Source organism: Molossus molossus, unplaced genomic scaffold (genome assembly GCF_014108415.1).
Source record: "Molossus molossus isolate mMolMol1 unplaced genomic scaffold, mMolMol1.p scaffold_m16_p_10, whole genome shotgun sequence".
Taxonomy (NCBI): domain Eukaryota; kingdom Metazoa; phylum Chordata; class Mammalia; order Chiroptera; family Molossidae; genus Molossus; species Molossus molossus.
Genome location: NW_023425345.1, coordinates 93930747 through 93951648, shown reverse-complemented (window position 1 = coordinate 93951648; position 20902 = coordinate 93930747). Strand labels below are relative to the sequence as shown.

At 36.3% G+C, this 20902-nt stretch overlaps 1 protein-coding gene across 1 annotated transcript in view; it reads right to left on the bottom strand.

Moving 5' to 3' along the window:
• Nucleotides 1-20902, bottom strand: part of ERC1 (ELKS/RAB6-interacting/CAST family member 1) — a 489747-nt gene that overhangs the window by 391888 nt on the left and 76957 nt on the right. The window contains exons 4-7 of the mRNA XM_036251762.1: nucleotides 17346-17420; nucleotides 10718-10873; nucleotides 9112-9204; nucleotides 5912-6079 (exon numbers count right to left, since the gene is read on the bottom strand). Coding sequence (XP_036107655.1) covers nucleotides 5912-6079; nucleotides 9112-9204; nucleotides 10718-10873; nucleotides 17346-17420 — 492 coding nt within the window. The remainder of the gene's footprint in view (nucleotides 1-5911; nucleotides 6080-9111; nucleotides 9205-10717; nucleotides 10874-17345; nucleotides 17421-20902) is intronic.

Below are 20902 nucleotides of genomic sequence, written 5' to 3'. Positions count from 1 at the left end.
GATGTGTCTCTCTCACATCAATGCTTCTCTCTCTCTTCCTCCCACTCTATCTGAAGATAAATGTAAAAATGTCCTTGAGAGAAGATAAAATTAATAAAAAAAATAAAAATAAAAAATCCTAAAAGTTCCATAAAAAAAAACAACCCCACTACAACTGATAAATGAGTTCAGTAAAGTAGCAGGATTCAAAATAAATATCCAGAAATCAATTGCATTTTTTTTTTATCCTCACCTGAGGACATTTTTTCTATTTTTTGTTCAGATAGAGTGTGGGAGGGAGAGAGAGAGAGAGAGAAACATCGATGTGAAAGGGACACGTCGAGTGGTTGCCACCCACACGACCCAACCAGGGCCGGGGACAAACTGCAACCGAGGCACGTGCCCTTAGCGGGAACCGAACCCGGGTCTCTCAGGACCGCAGGCCAACGCTTTAACCGCTGAGCCAAACCGGCCAGGGCTCAATTGCATTTTTATTCACCAATAATGAACTATCAGAAAGGGAAGCTAAGAAAACAATCCCATTTACATTGCATCATAAATAAATAAAATACATAGAAATTAATTTAACCTAGGATATAAAAGAATATAAAATTATAAGGCATTGAAGAAAATACAATTAAGTGGAAGCATATACTGTGTTCATGGATAGGAAGAATTAACATCATTAAAATGTCCATACTACTCAAAGCAATCTATGGAGTCAATGCAATTTCTATCAAGATAACAATGGCATATTTCAAGAACTAGAACAAATACTTCAAAAGTTTATATGGAATCTGAACAGCCTCAAAGGGTGAAAAAGGTAAAGAGGTTAAGGAAAACAAAAACAAAAAACTCAAAGACAGAGACAACAGAGGGTGGGAATGGTAGAAGAGCATAAGGGGCACAAATGATGATGGAAGGAGACTTAACTTTGGGTGGTAAACACACAACACAATGTACAGACGATGTATTATAGATTGTACACCTGAAAGCTATGTAATTTTTTTTTTTAATCCTCACCTGAGGATATTTTTTCCACTGATACTTAGAGAGAGTGGAAGGGAGGGAGGGGTGAGAGAGTAAGACACACAGATTGGTGGCCTCCTGCACAGAGCCCCAGCTGGGGCCAGGGAATCAAACCTGTGCTCCTTCTGTGCGAGGTCCAACTGAGCCAAACCAGCCAAGGCAAAAGCTATATAATTTTATTAACTAAAGTCACTCTAATAAAGTCAATAAAAATTTAAATAATTTAAATTTTTTTCAAAGAAAAGATTTAGGAACAAGAAAGTAGACATAAAATAGAAAAATTCCAGAAAACATTATAACCAACATTGAAAATCCCTGGGTTACTAGTGAGATTGGCCCCAAGTGTCAATCAAAAGTAATGTGTTATCCTGGCCGGTGTGACTCAGTGAATTGAGCATGGCCTCATGGACTGAGAGGTCCCAGTTCGATTCCAGGTCAGGACACATGCCTGGGTTTCAGGCTCACTCCCCAGTGGGGGGCATGCAGGAGGCAGCCAATCGATGTATCTCTCTCACATCGATGTTTCTATCTCTCTCTCTCTCTAAAACAATCAGTAAAAACATATTTAAGAAAAAGAAGCCCTGGCTGGTTTGGCTTGGAGGTTAAAGCATAGGCCCGTGGACCAAAGAGTTGCGGGTTCAATTCCAGTCCAGGGCACATACCTTGATTGCAGTTCATTCCTGGCCCTGGTCGAGGTTGTGTGGGAGGTAGCCAATCAATGTGTCTCTCTCACATCAATAATATTCTCTCTCTCTCTCTCTCCCTCCCTCCCACTCTACTCTAACTAGAGATAAATGGAAAAATATCCTCAGGTGAGGATTAAAAAAAAAAAGTAAAACAACTCATCCAAAATCACATAACTAATAAATTAGAAGGTTATATTTCAAGCCTAGGTCTGACTCCAAAGCCCATGCTTTTGACCACTATGTTACTAAATTCAGATCACCTCTATGAAGGCCAACAGATTAAAAAAGATGTTCATAAAAAGAAGCAATTCTGTAGATAATGTATACTGTACACTGCCCAACACAAGAGGGCCTCATTCCCTGAAACCTGAATAAGAAAAGAAAATTAGGTCTTTTTCAATATCCTTTTTTTCTTTCTTTTTTTTATCCTCACCCAAGGACATTTTTCCATTCTTTGCTCAGATAGAGCGGGAGGGAGAGAGAGGAACGGAGAGAGAGAGAGAAACATCGATGAGTGGCTGCCACCCGCACGACCGACCAGGGCCGGGGACAAACTGCAACCAAGGTACATGTCCTTAGCGGGAACCGAACCCGGGTCTCTCAGGACCGCAGGCCGACGCTCTAACCGCTGAGCCAAACCGGCCAGGGCAATATCCTTTTTTTCTTAAAGAATTTTTAAAAAAATTTTAACTCCTTGATCCATGTTATTTTTCATATGTTCTGAATTTAGTAATTTGAAAATTAAATTAAGGTCTAGGGACTGTATCAAACAAAAAAGCTTCTGCACAGCAAAAGAAACAACCATCAAAACAGAAAGGCAACCCACTGTATGGGAGAGCATAACTGCCAATGATACATCTGATAAGGTGTTAATTTCCAAAATATATAGAGTACTCATACAACTCAACAAAAGGAAGAAAAAGAACCCAATTAAGAAATGGGCAGAGGAGCTAAACAGACACCTCTCCAAACAGGACATACAAATGGCCAAGAGACATATGAAGAAATGCTCAACATCACTAATCATCAGAGAGATGCAAATTAAAACAGCAATAAGGTACCACCTCACACCTGTCAGAATGGCTGCCATCAACAAATCATCAAACAACAAGTGTTGGTGAGGGTATGGAGAAAAGGGGACTCTAGTGTACTGCTGGTGGGAATGCAGACTGGTGCAGCCACTATGGAAAACAATATAGTGTTACCTCAAAAAATTAAAAATTGAATTGCTATTTGACCCAGTGATCCCACTTCTAGAAATATACCCTAAGAAGCCTGAAACACCAATCAGAAAGAATATATGTACCCCCATGTTCATAGCATTATTTACAATAGCTAAAATCTGGAAACAGCCCAAGTGTCCATCAGTAGACAAATGGATAAAAAAGCTGTGGTACACATACACAATGGAGTACTATGCAGCTGTAAGAAAGAAAGATCTCTTATCCTTTGAGATGTCATGGAGGGACCTGAAGAGTATTATCCTAAGTGAAATAAGCCAAGCAGAGAAAAACAAATATCACATGATCTCACTTATTTGTGGAATATAATGAACATAACAGTCTGAGGAACAGGGTAGACCCCAGAGACGGGGAAGTAGGGTACAGACTGACAACCCTCAGAAGAGGGGGTAGGGGTGAGAGATAAACCACAGAAAACTTATGTGCATGTATGCATAACCAACAGACACAGACAACAATGCTGGGGACGGAGGGGGGGGGGAGGGTGTTAATGTGGAAAAAAAGGAGAAACATCTGTAACAAAAATAAATTAATAAAAAAAAATTATTTAAGTCTAGGATAGCTGCAGAGAGAAAGACAAAAATCAATTAATATCAAATTATAAATCAAATTAATATCAAATTATAAAAATATATGAAAAATTTCAGAGTTGATTCAAACTACCTATTATGAGTTCTAACATGAGAACGTTACTTGGTAAAAACTGACTCTTGTCAAGTGTCACACGATTAATTTAAGAAAAAAAAGTAAAGGCTAGTAAGTAGACATATTATCTTCATATAATCATCCCAAATTTAAAGGGAAATTAATTTTTACAGTGTTATATTTTAGAATGAAACACATAATATTTGAGCCATTGTCCTAGTAACTTATAAGGTAATCAATGAAATTCAGTTACTCCCATAATGGCTAAAAACAAACATAAAAACCATTCAAGAATAACCACAAACACAGTCTTTATTCTCTACGGTACAAAAGACCAATCATAAGCCCATCTGTGTGAGACCTAGTTAATAAAAACATTATTTGAGAGGGATATAAAGAGAAGAAAAAGTCATTTATTAGAATGTGACAAGCTTTTAAATGTTTGCATTATCATTAACCAACTGCCTGGTTCTCTGGTTCACACACCTGCCACCTCCATCCAAAGCTATCACAGTAGCAAACTTGGAAGTAGGCTCATGTCTAAAACACTCGCACCCTCTTCTGACCCTTTGGGAGTACTGCATGCACACCAGTTACTGAGTGAAAAACTCTAATAAAGCCATAAATTAGTAACTCTGCAAGAAACATTCTCCAGATCATTCTTATATTTTAAATTCCCTAAATGAACCTAAATTTAGCTTAATAAAAATATAAAATAGCAGCTCTTCAACATAAAATTTGTGTCCATGAAAAGAAAATCAACTGTTTTCTTAACATTTTAAAAGTTTGTATATTAGCTGATTTTTATTACAGAAATTACCATGATGACAATAATTAACATACAAAGATCGTACTGTGTGTGCCAGACACTGATGTAAATAAATTAATTTAATCCTAACAACAACTTTAAAAGGTAGGCACTCATCTTACAAATGTGTAAAGTGAGGCACAATGAAGTTAAATAACATGCCCAGGATCATGCACCTGGTAGTAAGTGGTAAGACTAAAGTTCAAATTCAGTAACTGTGACTTTTATTAACTGTGAGACTTATTTATACCCAAAATATCCCTCTGAGGTAGAATGGAGTTGATATGATAACAAAATGAAACATGACTGAAATACAAAAAATTTAAGTTGTAAGGAAAATTACAAATAAGTCATCCAAATCTCTCATTTTCAACAAAGTCCCAAATGATACAAAAATATTACATGAAATAGTTTTGGTCACTTTCACATTCCTCCTCCCTTGAAGAGTCTGATCTTCTGGTGTCTATGATGTTTTTATGCATTATTTTTATTCCCCATTCCTTTTCTCCATCAAACTATGCCCTTATTTATCCATGATCTGTTTCTTTAAAAGAAAAGAAAAAAACTAATCCATACTGTATGCGTTATTTTTCTTCTACAAAGCAGAACTACTTACCTATTCCTATCTAAATTCCCTATTTCATTGAGATCTTTAAAAATATTTCCATTAAGACAGTAAATCCAAATAGCATAATCAATTCCTTCTCATTGCAAATATGATATTCTCATCTGCCTGGAAATATTTAGAGTATTCCTACTTGAAATGAGGGCTGAGACTAGATAATCTAAGATTTCTAAAAATATGCCTGGCTGATATGGCTCAGTGGTTGAATGTCGACCCATGCACCAAGAGGTCACCAGTTCAATTCCTGGTCAGGGCACATGCCCAGGTTATGGGCTCAATCCCCAGTGGGGCGTGTGCAGGAGGCAGCCAATCGATGTTCTCCTTCATCGATATTTCAATCTCTCTCTCTGTCTAAAATCAATAAAGAAAAACATTTTTTTTTAAGATTTCTAAAAATAACTTTATTTTCAAACAGGATATAAAGGCACATTATCTAATGATCTGTAGTTCAAAACAACATCTATCTAGAACATTCCTAGATTCCACAGTTCGCCTACTTAAAACTATTTATAATATTCAAAATTAAGAACATTTAATAATCCAAAAATGGCATAACCAAGCTCACTGCCATTCATGACCAGAAAATTCAGCATGGGTGAGAACAAAGGCTTTTCAGATTTTTTTTTACAACTATGTTTTCATCTCATAATATTAATTTTAAGTATACTTAGAGAAAGTCCAAAGTATTAAAAACATATAAACTGCACCAGTTTTAATATGCTAGATTCAAACACAAAATGGTTATATTTTAGTACAATAACTGATCACAATGCTAAAGAATTAATCATAACATTATTCTTATCTCCCAAATTTAAGCATAACAAAAACAGCACAGGTAATACATAATGAAAAGGTGCCAAGAAACTCCCTGCAAATCCCAGAACTCTTTTTAGCTTACCTCGGTCTGCAGAATGGCAGCCCTTTGTTCCTTAGCAGTCAAGGACTCCTTCAGCACTTCAATGTGTTGCTTACTGTCGGAGAACTGGTTCGTAAGTGTTTCTAGCTTTGTCTGCAGAGCTAGTAGTTCTGTGTCTTTTCTGGAGAGCTCCTGCTTCACCTGACCAATCTACAGAAGAAAACAAAACACTGTAAGAAAAAAAAGAAATGAAACAACCACCTCTGATCTGGATCTTTGACAAATCTAAGTCACAAGATATGAAACTAAAAGCAGCATTAATTTTATTACAGGACACAGTTCATCTCTTTGCATCACCCAATCTTAGACAACCCCACCACCACCACACACACACACAAAAAAAATAACACACAAAAAAAAAACCCACAAAGCTTATTTGACTAATAGGGAAATTTCCAATTTTCATTTATTGTCTCCTAAACATTTTTTGAAATCCCTTAGAAAAGAAACAGAAGGAGAAAAATCCCAACTCAATTAGATTACTATGATATAGTAGTAAGGATATAAACAACACTGTTCTAATAAAAGTTTCCATTTTATGAAGTCGGACCTTTTCAGAACATAAAGCAGAATTAGTGTAATGTAATTCAGAAGGAAAAAATAAACCTCCAAATATTGCTATTTAAGGTTAAAATGAAAAGCTGCCACTGCTGTGTTTTTTATTTTTTGTTAAGAGTTTTCTCATTCTCAAACAAAGTTTAGGTTAAATCCTTATCTTAAAAGCTACTCTGTATTATAAGGCATTATAAATAGGCGCTTTTTAAAAAATCCTGTAATTTTGATGAGTTGGGAGTACTGACCTAAAGAAAGATTCCATCTACAAAATTAAATCACCTACAATATGTCACTCCGACTAAATGGAGAAGACCTCAATAGAGAATGCATAAATCTCATTCTGTAAGAAACTATATGTGTAATTTGACAGAGTAGTCCATAAACCAATAAGTGCTATTCATTCGCCTATAAATTTCTCTCATCTTAACTTAGAAAACATTTATTTCTAACATCTCCTTTGCATTTCTGTTTCTAAAAAATTTGTATCAGTCTTTCATTCTAAATGTTAAGTCAAATTAGCAGAAATCAGATCTGCTTTTACATTATTTCTACTGCCTAGGAAAATAACAGTGCATTGAAAGACAGAGTAATTACTGGAAGTATAAATATGATAAGAAGTAAATAATTTCAGTATCACTGATGAAATGAAAGTACTTTTTATTTCTTTAAATTCAATATATGTAAAGTATTGTATTGTAATAACCTTAGATATAATGGAAAAACCTTTTCATAATAGTTTTCCATGAAGAAATATAAAATAAATTTTACTTTAATTAAAATTAGACTTTTAAAAAACCCTAAAAATAAAATTCTAATTTACTCTTCTGTTTTGCAAGACAATAAGCATTTTTCTCATATGCATGAAATCTCCATTTATAGATATAGTTTTCATTCAACAAACATTTGTGTAGTTACAGCATGCAAAGTATTTGAGGATAGTAAGGCCATCAGTGGAAGATAATAGTAAATGGCAACTATTTTCATCCTGTTGTATAGATGTGTACCAGGAGTTACCACATATTGTAATAGTAGAGTGTCTTCCATGACATCCCTTTACCAACAAACATCAAACATTAGTATTATCCTATCCCTGACACAGAAAATACACTGAAAACACACTGGCAGTGCGAAGGAATATTTGGGAGAAATGTTCAAAGTGTTATCACTTCCTCAGCTAAAGAACTATAGCTTAAAGATTACTCAAATTTCTAGCTACCTCTAATCATGTGATCAAAAAATATATAAAATCTAGTTTCCTATCATCTGCACTATTAATCTTCAAATAATGTTATAGTAACCATAAAGACTGAGAAAGGGATGAAAATATTCTAAGTGGAAAGCAGAATAAAGAAGCACAAATTCTGCTTAAAAGTTAGGAATACAAGGCTTTGTAGTTACACATGAGGATGACTGTGTCTTTGAGTAATTATTTTACTTCTCTAAGCCTTGGTTTCCTAATCAGTAATAAGGAGAAAGTAAACCAGTGCCACTGTGTTGTTTAGAGATCAAATAAAAAAATGTACAGTATGTGATTAGCCTGTTGTTTGACACTAAAACAATGACTTAATAGTAGCTGAGAAAAAAAAAGAAAAAAGCTATGGATCAAACTCTCCTCTAGACAATACATGCATGATTACCACAAACCAAATTAGGCCCTTTCAGACAAAATGTTTCACTTCTCTACCTATCCTATAAAGTGGTTCATAAACAGCAAACACACCGAATTAGCATAAGGGTTTTTTTTAATGCTGCATTCCAGTCTTATCCTACAATTATTTTCAGAAGGGTATTTTCTGACACTGGTGTGAAAACGTGTGCACAGCCCAGTAGAGTGCAGCAGAGCGAAGAGTTTACCAGCACAGCTTGTGGAACCAGATTACTCATGTAAAAATCAAACTCCGCCTCTTACAAGCTGTGTTTCCTAAGCACCACTCTGTTACTTCAGTTTCCTCATCTATAAACTGCAGATGATAACAGACCTACCTTAATAGGTTATAAAATGCTTATAATAAGTGCTCAAGTATTTTGAAATGAATTTTAAGTTCTTTAGAAAGAAAGACTGAACTAGATTTGGAGACTTTAAATGAGTTTCATGCTAATTCTAATGTATTAGATAACTCTAAATAAGCTCATCATTTTCTATATATCTGTTCTAAAGTAACATTTGTTGCAAAATCACCATATGGAAACTTAAACGATGATGTCTACATATGAAGGTAAAGCACTTTACTCAAGAATTTCAAATTCGAATAAATACTAGGTAATGAACCTAGAACATCTGCATATACCTAAGAAGAAAAAGAGACTATTATTCATGTAAACTATCAAGTCTCTAGTAATAGGAAAGGAGTTGAGAAAAACCAAGCTTTGAAGTACCATCCACACAGTGACAACAGCAACAATAAAGAACCAGGTACAGGGCTTCCAGGGCACAGGAGGGCTCAATGCACACAGTGACATATGGTTCAAACTACTGAACAAGAGTTGGTTAAAGAGCAGAGCAGGCTGGTTAGTGCCAGTACTGGGCAAAGCTGCCAACCATAGAAAATGAAAGTATAAGCCACCCAGAAGCCAGAGCTAGCAGGGTCCCACTGTGGGATCACTGCACACGAAAAGGTAAATCTTACGGCAAAGACCTCAGCCTGAAGACCAGCCGCTCTCTTTTTCAGCTCCTCCCCTTGAGCCTCTTTCGAACTTAGTTCCTCCTTCAGTTGCTCTACCTGTCACGACATTGTTATTCTTTTTTATTTATGTGTCAACTTAGGTTTTATCTGCTTTTGAGCCAGAGCAGTAACTGGAAATAACAATAACATAATACAATCAAATCTGTTTCCCTAATTCCTCTTCAAAGGACCCCAGATGGTTTCTCTATTTTCACAGGGTTTTAAAATTAATTGGAATGTGCTCATCCACAAATCGGAAGCACAGGATATTTTGTTCTCAAATTAGGGTGAAAAATCCACACTAACAGAAAGTTTGGATATATGAATTTTTAAGTTTCAAATTAACATGAAATTGGCAGTAGTCATGTCATTGACAACAGATTCTTAATATAATAGATGAATATTCTAAAGATTTATATGCCAGGTATGGTACCATAATAAGAACTCAGAAACTGGAAGGGGAGTTATAATTGGGTCATTCCCTTACAATTTTCACTTCTGAGAATTCGGGGAACTAATACAATTGAGATATGGCAAGAGGGAGGAAGATACTTATTTTCTATACATATTTTATAATTACAATTATGATTTTTAATTATACCACAACAAACTGGATAAACTGACAACTGTGATAAACTAAATCCTCCAATGTGCCTAAATGGTTTATAGAAAGAGAATCACACTAAATGGTTTTAGATCTAAGGAAAGAATGTTGTAACTGAATTTTTAAGTATAGACTAATATGCCTCAGTGCTACCTATCTTACTTTACATATACCTGAGCATACATGGAATACAACCTGATACAAATGTATCTTCTCCAAGGGATAGAGCAAACGGCTTTCCTTTATGGAACTGTATTTGAAAGAAAAACAAGCTTTTATTTAAGCCATATCTAGGGGAAAGGCGGGGAAGGGTTCAGCCTCTTAAGGTTTTGACTTTTAAAATAATTCACAAGCCCTGGCCTGTTTGGCTTAGCGGTTAGAGCGTTGGCCTGCGGACCAGGGAGTCCTGGGTTCCCATTAAGGGCACATACATTGGTTGCAGTTTGTCCCCAACCCTGGTTGGGGTCGTGTGGGTGGCAACCACTCGATGTGTCCCTCTCACATCGATGTTTCTCTCTCTCTCTCTCTTCCCCCCTCTCTCCCTCCCGCTCTATCTGAAGATGAATGCAAAAATGTCCTCAGGTGAGGATTAAAAAAATAAATAAAATAAAATACTTCACAAGAGGTAGAGAATTAGATGTCTCACATTGTGAGAAAACTTTATCTGGATGTAATTCTACTAAATCATCTCAGCAATACTGATAGACATGAAATGTTAAACTGTAATAATACATACTTTTGCCTCATACAGGTAATTTTGTATTAAGTGAAACCTTTAAATAACTAGAGAACATCTGTAATTCTGACTTTAATTCTAGGCAAGTTCACTTGAAAGAATTATTTTAGAAGTATTCTTCCCTGAAGTCTGGTAAAACAGTGTTAAATTCTTCAGCATCACTAAGGACACAGGCATAAGTATCAATTTTTCAAACCCTTTTTTAAAATTACAATATCACACACCATTACCTTATTTTTCATGAATTTAGAATGACTCCGATAGACCTCCATTTGCTTCATTTCTTCCTCCCGTTCTTCAGTGCTCAAAGCCCCATTCGATTTCAACATCTGAATTTCCTCTTCCAAGTCTCGGAGCCCACGCTCCATAGAGGAAATTTTTGAATCCTGAGGACAATGAAAGATTTAGATATTAAAGTATTCACAAAAAATCTTAGAAATGTTAAATTTAATAAAAATAAACATGCAGGAAAATTGCTGTCTAGCAGTTGATACCTTACTTCTAAAATATATCTTTTATGGTAATTTGGGTGGCAGGAGGAGGACTCCTGTCTGTAATGATTTTTCCTCTATCTCTTCCTCTCATCTGCACCCTTACTTTTTTTTTTCACACAAATGGATAAGTTCATTATATTTTTCTGTGAATGTCAGACAGGATTTTAATAATTAATAGTGTCAATATTTTTAATTCCAAATATTAATAGCATACATATTTTTAGCTTCTTTTTTTTCTTCTTGTTGTCTTAACAAATTTATTTTCACTGCAGAAAACTGTTCTTTATAAATTATTCTTATGAATATTTGCAGTTATCCAGAATATGGGCATCTTACAAGTAGGAATAAACATGCCATGCAGGTCATTTGCCAACTAATCTGTTGTTTCTTGAGGAAATTTTCTACAATGTAATTGCTTGTCTGCTGGCAAAATGGGCAAACGTGGAGTTTAATTTGGCAATTTCTCAACAAGACGTACTTTTGAAATTTTGGGGAAAAGTTTTACTTACTTATAATGGAAGAATTCCTTCTAGAAGGTATAAACATTATAAAAAGCACATTTTAGATTCTAACTTATTTATACACTTCTGAGTATAAACACTGAGGTAACTCAAAATCAATACCTATGAATCTCAACCATCATCTGCACCCTTTCCATTAAAGGTAAGAGAATTAACTAAAGAAGTAAAAGCAATGGAAACCTGGTTAAATTTTCTTTGTACATTATGGTCAACAAATATCTAGTGAAATTTTTTGTAATATTAACAATAAAACCTTTTCTAGACATAATATCTTATCATTTTACTTGGTGATCCCCTAAAAGGTTTATCTCTGCCTACAAAGGAGGGGGACAATATGTAAGAGGGTTTCAAAGATTTATACAATAATGTTATAACTATATATATAATAATTATGATTTTATAACATATCCTTACAGAAAAACAAAGCTAAATAATTACATTAAGATTTAGTTTATCATACTCGTATTATCATACTCGTAATCTTTTTCTCTATACTGCTCCATATATATAAAATATTTTATAATAATCTTTTAATAATCACTGTCCTTGTAAATCATTACCACCACAATATCACCTCCTAGAATATCCTTTTATATTCAATGTCTTGGTTTTGTTTGTGACAATATCTAGTGATTACTTTAGATGTCATCAGTTACAGAAAGATCACGTTAGATGTTGTCAGTGACAAAAACTCCTACGAAGAATGAATACATTTATATCAATAGTTGCATATGCTTAGTCACTTAAGAAATAAATATCTTAGAGATCATCAATTAAGTATTGCTTTATTTTATTTGGAATTTTAGAGAAACCGTTCCATTAGAAAATAATTTTGAGAATGAGAATGACCTCCTGTTGCACTTCAGCTCAAGGATTGCTAGCCTACGTTCCTTGTTATCATAATTCTTAGAGCATGCAGATAAAAGTTAAAGGATTTGGCATGAGACAACTATAATGAGCTATTTTTAGGTTCAGGGGAAAGGAGGAGCATGTATTCTTCTGTCTTGCCGTTATATTACCTTTAAAATTATCCCAACAGAGAAAGACAAACATCATATGATCTCACTTATTTGTGGAATATAATGAACATAACAGTCTGAGGAATGGGGTAGTCCCAGAGACGTGGAAGTGGGGTACAGACCGACAATCCTCAGAAGAGGGGTTGGGGGAGAGATAAACCACAGAACTTATATGCATGTGTGCATGAACAATGGACATGGACAACAAAGCTGGGGACAGGACGGGGAGGGAAGGGAAGGGGGGAATCAATGGGGGGAAAAAGAAAAAATCTGTAACAAAAATAAATTAATTAATTAAATTCAATAAAGGAAAAAAAAATTTTAAAAAATTATCCCAACAAAAAATTTCCTTTACAAATCTATTCATATTAAACTTATATTTACTCCAAAACTAAATGTATTAATCAGTATAATCAAAGACATTCTAAACCTAAGCCAGGATTTTTATTTACTCATTTAAAATTATTGGGTGTCAGGAAACTACTTCAAATGCACTATGAAAATTCACTTTTGAGATTACTAAAAATCATCCTGGAAATATCAGGATGCAGTCCCTCAAGAATGACTAAATTACTAGGCATATGCATGTGACTGACCTGCAAATGAAAGAAAGTGAAATGTGGTTCACCTCTGACACTGGCGTGGGTGGCAATGAAAGGGGGCTAGCAGAAGGAGGGAGTGTATTTCTAGCACCACTGGTGCTCTACACAAGGCAAAATAGCCGTCAGTTAATAACTCCAGCTCTGCACATCACACAGATTCCACCTCTACAAAGCCCCTACAAGGAGCTTGCCAAGAAACATCCATCTTCTACCCTAACCCCAATACAGATAGAGAGGCAGCTCTTTACCAAATCAGCACCCCCACTATCAAATCATGCAGCATAAAAGCTTCTCCCCAGAAAGGGACCACAACTGCAGCCCTGAAAGCCATAGGCATGTGCTGACTGTCCAGAAAAAGAACCTGCCAGGCTACTCTCTGAAATCAATGCAGAAAATTAATGCCTGATATGCTCAACTAGTTCCAGCACCAACTCAACCAGTGCTCAGGCTGGGTTTATTTGAGGTTTCTTACTCCTAGAATGCATAATAATTAAGTAAATAAATTCCTAATCATCATACTATTATATACTTCCCCAGCCCTGGGTCTTCCAGCATTAATCAGTCAATCCCACTAAGCCTACTAAAATCCTATTCCTTATTAAATTTCCAATTCCTCAATTTTTTTTCCAAAGTTGTCTCCCTATTCTAAATAAAACATGGCTTTCCCAAAAGATATAACTTCCCCAAACTCTCTCCAGTGAAGATCACTAATCCGCCAGCACCACAAAGGATCAAGGGAAAAGTGTGAGCATCCTGGTTCCTCAACGCTGTTCCCCTTTATTTTGAGCTCATTATTTCAAGCTCCTATTCACTCCACCTTCTCACTACTGCCATCAAAAGACTTTCCAGTCACTTGTGCCCATTTTTTTAAATCCTCACTTGAGGATATGTTTTTATTGATTGTAGAGAGAGAGGAAGGGAGGGAAGGAGGGAGAAAGAGGAATGGGAGGGGCAGGGAAAGAAAGAAACATCAATGTGAGAAACATCGATCAGATGCCTCTCATATGCGCCCCGAACAGGAATCAAACCCGAAATGCTTTTGGTGTACAGGACAAAGCTCCAACCAACTGAGCCACCTGACCACGGCCACTCCTACCCATTTTAAGAAGTCTTTGGCACCAATCTTCCCTTCAAATCCCTCTTGCCACCATCCTAGAATTTCAATGTCTGAATTCTTTGATGTCCTTAATTCCAACGACCACATCCTCTTGTCCATTTTAGCTATCCAGTTTATAGGACTACACTCTGGATCCTATTGTCACCCAGGACTCTTTTCCCAGGCCTGTCACACCATGACTCTCATCTGCGGTTCTTCAATGTCACAAAGATCTCCACTTCCCTAACTTTTACATCATCTCCCACCAGTGAGTCCATTCTAAATTCTCTTTGTTCCCATCTAGGCTACGTTCCTGGGCTGATATCCAAATTACTCTTTCAACATCACTCTCAAATCATCTGCATCCCAACAATTCTGTTATATCTATCCAACAAAATTCTAACCCTAGAGTCATGCAGTAATTCTTCCCTGCTCCTCCACTGCTAAAGGAAAAGGGGGGGGGGGGAGAGAGAGAGAGAGAGAGAGAGAGAGAGAGAGAGAGAAGCATGAGAGGGAAGAGGAGTAAAGAGGGAACAAATGAAAAGAAGGAAGAGGCAGGAGATGGGAGGAGGAAGAGGATAAGAGGGAGAAGAAAACGAAGAGGGAAGGAAGGAGAAGGAGAAAAATTACATCATCTTGAAGATGGTTGTTGAACTCTTTCATTGTCTATCAGTTATTTTTCTTTCCCATTTCCCCCAAAGACTATTCTAGATCTTCATAATTCTCTCAAGCTTATCACACTCTCAGCAACTTAACTATTTCAGTTGTGATTTCAGCATAATGTCCACCTGCCACCACTGAGCCAGCAGAATCTCAGAACTTCTTACTTCTTAGCAGAATGACTAAAGGGTAATAGGACTTAAATAGATCCACTACCAATTAATACCATTACACTTTCCCATTTTGTCAAAAGGTGAACAAAATAATTTTGTGAATGTAGGTACATTCATGTCTTATGTTTTAACAAGAATCGGGAAATAACGTATAAATAACCCTGTGGGAAATGTGAACATTCAATTAAACTTTTCTAAAGGTTCTTTGCAATATTATGTTCAAAACGACTAATTGTCTAACTATAAAGAATCCAAAATCTACTAATTTGGAAGTGGTAAATCCTTTCCCCATGAGAATAAAGATGTACATGATATAAACAAGGTTTTAAGAGGAAATCATACAAAGTAAGAGAACAGTTCTTCTAATAACTATACTTGAGAAGCATCTATTTATAGATAACTTTATATACCAGAGACTAAATACTCTTATCATATCAACAAATATTAAATGAAGGGCGACAATGCAAAACACAATGTCAAACTTTTTCAGGGATATGAAGAAGTTAAAGAATACGAGAGAGAAAGAGAGAAGTGTCCCTATCCATAAGAATCTTTCAACTTTATTAATAACCTGTTAATTAAAAAAATAGTAATAATAGCAGCAGCAGCTTACATTGATTGAATATTTACTATGTGCCAGGTCCTCTTCAAAGTGTTTTACTATTTTTACTAATTAAACCTCAAAACAACCTACAGAATGAGTATTATTATTATCACCTTTTATCGATTAAGATATTGTGTAGAAAGGTTAGGTAACTTGCTGTGTCATACAGTTGACCAAGTATAGCCAGATTTTGAATCCAGGGAATTTAACTCAGAAGACAAGCTCTTCATTGCCAACAGCCATACCGCACAGCCTAAAAACTGCTAACTACTCATTAACATAAAGCATTTATTTACAAAGTATGACCATGGAACCCTGAGGGTGTCACCCAGACCCTTTCAGTAAGTCTGCACAGTCAAAACTATTTTCTTAATAATACTATCACTTGCCCTGGCCAGTTTGGCTTAGCGGTTAAAGTGTAGGCCCGCGGACCAGAGAGGCTCAGGTTCGGTTCCTGCTGAGGGCATGTACCTCAGTTGCAGTTTGTCCCTGAACTCGGTTGGGATCATGTGGGTGGTAACCAGTCGATGTCTCTCTCTCACGTTGATGTCTCTCTCTCACGTCGATGTTTCTCTCTCTCTCTTCTTCTCTCTCTCCCTCCTGCTCTATCTGAAGATAAATGTACAAATGTCCTCGGGTGAGGATAAAAAATAATAATAATACTATCACTTTATTTGCCTTTTCTACTCTGTAACATTGTCACTCAAGGTATAATAAAAGCAATGGTGAGCAAAACTGCTAGCGCCTTAGGACAATAGTCAGTAGCACCAAACCATAGCACTCATTGTATTCTTTAGTGTCAGGCACTCACAGAAAAAGAAGAGAGAAAAAAATTTTTAAAGACTGCTTAACTTAATGTCCTGTTACTTCATTACTTTCAATAAATCTCAACCCTTGAGTACACATCTTTTTTAACATTCTATGTGATAAAATGGGAAGGAGCTAGGTATTTCTGCTGCAAGGAGTAGGATGATTGTTCCCAGGAACCACACTTGTGTGCGTCTTTGAGTTGCAAGCTGAATTAGCGACTTTTTTTTTATCCTCACCTGAGGACACTTTTCTATTTTTTGTTCAGATAGAGTGGGAGGGAGAGAGTGGAAGAGAGAGAGAGAGAGAGAGAAAGAAACATCAACGTGAAAGGGACACATCGAGTGGCTGCCACCAGCCCAACCAACCAGGGCTGGTAACAAACTGCAACTGAGGTACATGCCCTTAGCGGGAACTGAACCTGGGTCTCTCAGGACCGCAGGCCGATGCTCAAACTGCTGAGCCAAACCGGCCAAGGCTGAATTAGCTACTTTTTTCATAGAAAACTATTTTTACTGGAAAGAATAACAGACAAACTATGGTTACTCAGACTTGATATCTGGCATATATTTTCTTTAAAATTAAGGAAATGGGCCTATCATTTTAAGAGTATAAAGGGGTCCTGAGAGCAAAGGTTTGAGAATAGCTGACTTAAAGAAATTCTGGACAACCCTTTTGGTCCAATTTGAGTTATATGCTACAATAAAAGGAACTGAGACGGATGTTCTTTTAAAGTGTCATTTTCATTAAGTCTTACTATTTATTTTTAATTTACAAAATGAGTAAATTATTATTACATACCACTTTCTAAAATTCATACATGACAGTGTCTATCACTTACATGTGTAAAATAACTCATAAGATTATTAGATTCTCACTTACCTTCATTTCAATAACAGTTTGCAGAGCTTTTGTCTTGGCAGAATCAGGGGCATTCTCAAATCTTCGATGCATCTCCTACACAAGAGAAGAAAAAAAAAAAAAAGAAAGAAAGAAAATAAGTGTCCTCTTTTTCATTCTCATTTTAAAAAGGGGGGAAGAAGGAGTAATTGTGTACAAAAGATGATCACTCGAGCCTAGTAAGACACACTGATCCTTCTGTCTCCCTGACCTTTCTCTGTGAAGCAAGTAACCCACAGACTGCAATTCAGGTTAACAGAGCATAGGAGGGTCCCAATCTCTGAACTTTAAAACCAGTCACACAGACCGTAGCTACTATAACAGTTGAAACTAGCATATCCCTAGGTTGTCAATCTCCTACATGACTGAACGATATGTAATCAGAACTCTAAATGATCCAAAAAGGGTATAAGAAATCTTCCCTTTTTAAAAGGAGAAAAAAAAAAAAAAAAAACAGTCACAATCAGTCTGCAATGCACAAGCATTCCTGCTAACAACATCCTTTCCATGGCATCCACCCCCTAGCTACCTGTAATGAAAACCTCTCTCCCGTGGGGGCTGCAAGTAGAAAGAAAAAGACAAGACTGCTGAACAAGTTTCCTAAGTAGTTCATGTTTAGAAAATGTCAGAAAAACATCGCTATTTTTTAATCCAAATTTTAGTGAGTCAGGTTCTAGAGGAAAGAAGGCAATGGTAGTGATATCATAATTAGGGTCTCCAAGGATCACCCTGAAGTTACCAGAACATCTTGGGATATTTTCTCATTACATTTTGTAAACGTCTCTGAGTTAGTCACTACTTCCAAAGTATTCTGAGAGAGACTCTAGTTACCACAAAGAATATAGAGATAAATACTTTCCAAATGAGAGTGCTTAGCCATAATAAAAAGAAATGTATAATATTTTAATTATACCTTTCACTAATTTATTCATTCTTGCCTGACCAGGAAGAATGGTTTGAGAGAATTAGAAAATAGAACTACAAACTTCATTGAGTTATCTATTCCTAAAAGAGTAATCCTAATGAAATGACAAAAGTTCTAAATTATAAACTGTCAACAGTTTAAACATCCAGTCATTTCTGAACATCCACACCCGCCTCTGGCTGCTACTAATATGGCGCAAACCACTATTAACATACACCACCCTTTCTGCTACCTCGCTCCCTAATTCAAGCCTTAAATATTCAACTAGGTATCCCACTTATAACAAACACCTCAAACTCTACATGAACTCTTGGTGGTGCCCCCAAAACCTGCTCCATCCTTCCAGTTACTCAGGTCAAAAACCAGTGAGTCTTCTTAACGCCTTCCTTCTTCTTTCAAGCCACAACCAGTCAGGAAATCCAGTTAACTCTCTCTTCAAAACATATCCAAAATCCAAGCACTTCTTGACATCTCCACTGCAACCACCTGGAGTGAGCCACTAACCAAAATATACCTTTTAATCCAACAACTTCCTAATCAGGCTCCCCACTCTTTATCTTGTTTCCCCAGTCTATTCTCAACAAAGCACTCAAGAGTGCCACTTTTCAACATAAATTTGATCTTGTTACTCCTTTGATCAAAACCCTGTCATGCCTCCCCATCTGACTCAAAGTAGAGCCACAGTCCTTTAGAAGCCTACAAGACCCCACCTCTTACCACTCTTCCCCCAGTCACTAGGCTCCAGCCACACTAGACTCCTTGCTGTTCCTCAAACATGCTAGGCATTCTCCAGTTCCTTAGGACCTTTACACCAGATGTCCTTGTTGCCTAAACTCTCTTTCTCTCCTTAAAGTCTTGGTTCAAATATCTCTTCTATGTTATTAGGTTTATTAGTTGTGATAATCACATTGTGGTTATAAAAGAAAATGTCCTTATATTTCAGAGATGTGCACTCAAGTCTATAGAGGTAAGTTACATCCTGTTAATAATTTGTTTTAAAATCTTTGGTGAAGAAAAGAAAAAAATGGATACATGAAGCAAGTGTGGCAAAATTTTGGAATATCTGAGTGATAAATATATTGAGATTCATTATACTATTCTCACTACTTTTATGTTCGCTTGAAATCTTCCATAAGCAAATTGTTTAACATTCTCAGTGTAACCTCCCCTATTTTAAAACTTAAAATTAACAGAACCCACATATCCTTTTCCCTTTACCTTACTCTACTTTTCCTTTTTGTACAGCACTTATCCTCAATCATATTATGTAATTTGTTATGCATTATGTTTATTATCTATTTCCCTCTAGATTCTAGAAGAATGTAAGCTCTGCCAGGGCAGGGTCTTTGTTTCATTCACTGATGAATCCAAAGTGCCTACAACAGTATCTGGTACACTGGAAAGATCCAATCATTATCCTTTCAAGGAAAATCTGCAAAATCTGTGTCTCTAGCCCTGTAGTAGATGGACATCTATCACTCTCTTGCTATGTGCTATTTGATCTCCTTTCCACGTTTGGGACTCCATATTTTAAGGCAGAGTCTACCTCCCACAACAGAAGCTAAAAACGCCACATTTTTGTTTTCCCAGCATTTCTTGTGGTTAAAGCCCAAAAACATGACCTGATCACCCCAATCCAACATATACATCACTTACTTTGAATCAGAATCTTATAATATGAATAAAGCAGCAACATGAATATTTAGAGACAATCTGGCACTGAGTGGCAGAGGCAGCGGTTACCTCAAGCTTCCAGACTCAGGAACAGCAGAGGTTCCAGTGGTTTAAACAATGTCAGTGATGGCAACTGAACAAGCTACTGTGCCTGTGCCCTGCACCAACAGCAGTCCTATCCTCTCCAAACCAAAAAAGGAGCATGACTGAGGTGAGGCACTGTATTTGGCTATATAACTTCTGACCCAATTTGTTAGCCCACCTAGGAATTCTGGGACCTACATACTCATTCATTTATTCACGTCAGGAACTATGCCAAGTTTGGGATATATAATAGTAAGAAATAACAAACTTGGTCCATTTTTTCATGGAATTTTTAGTCTACCATGAAAAAATAAATTTTAATCAAATAATTACAAAACAATTCATCAGAGTCAACAATGACCTCCACATTGCTAAAAGCCATGATTTATCCTTAGTCTTTGGCTTACTTAATCTATGAATAGCATTTGACATAGTTGCTCAAACCCTCTTCCTTTAGTTTCCAAAACATGACACTCTCTTAAGTTTTTCCTCTTATCTTACTAATTCATTTTCTGCCTAACTCCTCAGGAGTGCCTTAGGCATCAATCCTTAGTCCTCTTCTCTAACTTACTAATTTCCTTGGTGTTCTTATCCAGTCTCATAACTTTCAACACAATCCACTTAATAATGTCTCCTAAATTTTACCTCCTGCTGAAATCCACACTTGTATATATATCACTGCCTCCTTAGCATCTTCAAGTGTATATCTAATAGATATCACACTGTTAATATGTCTAAAACTGAACTCCTAATTTTCCCCCTTAAACTTGCTTCATCTTTTCCCATCATGATTTTTGGCATGTGTCCACCCAGTTGTTCAGGCACAAAACTTAGGAGTCTCCTTTTTCTCACACCT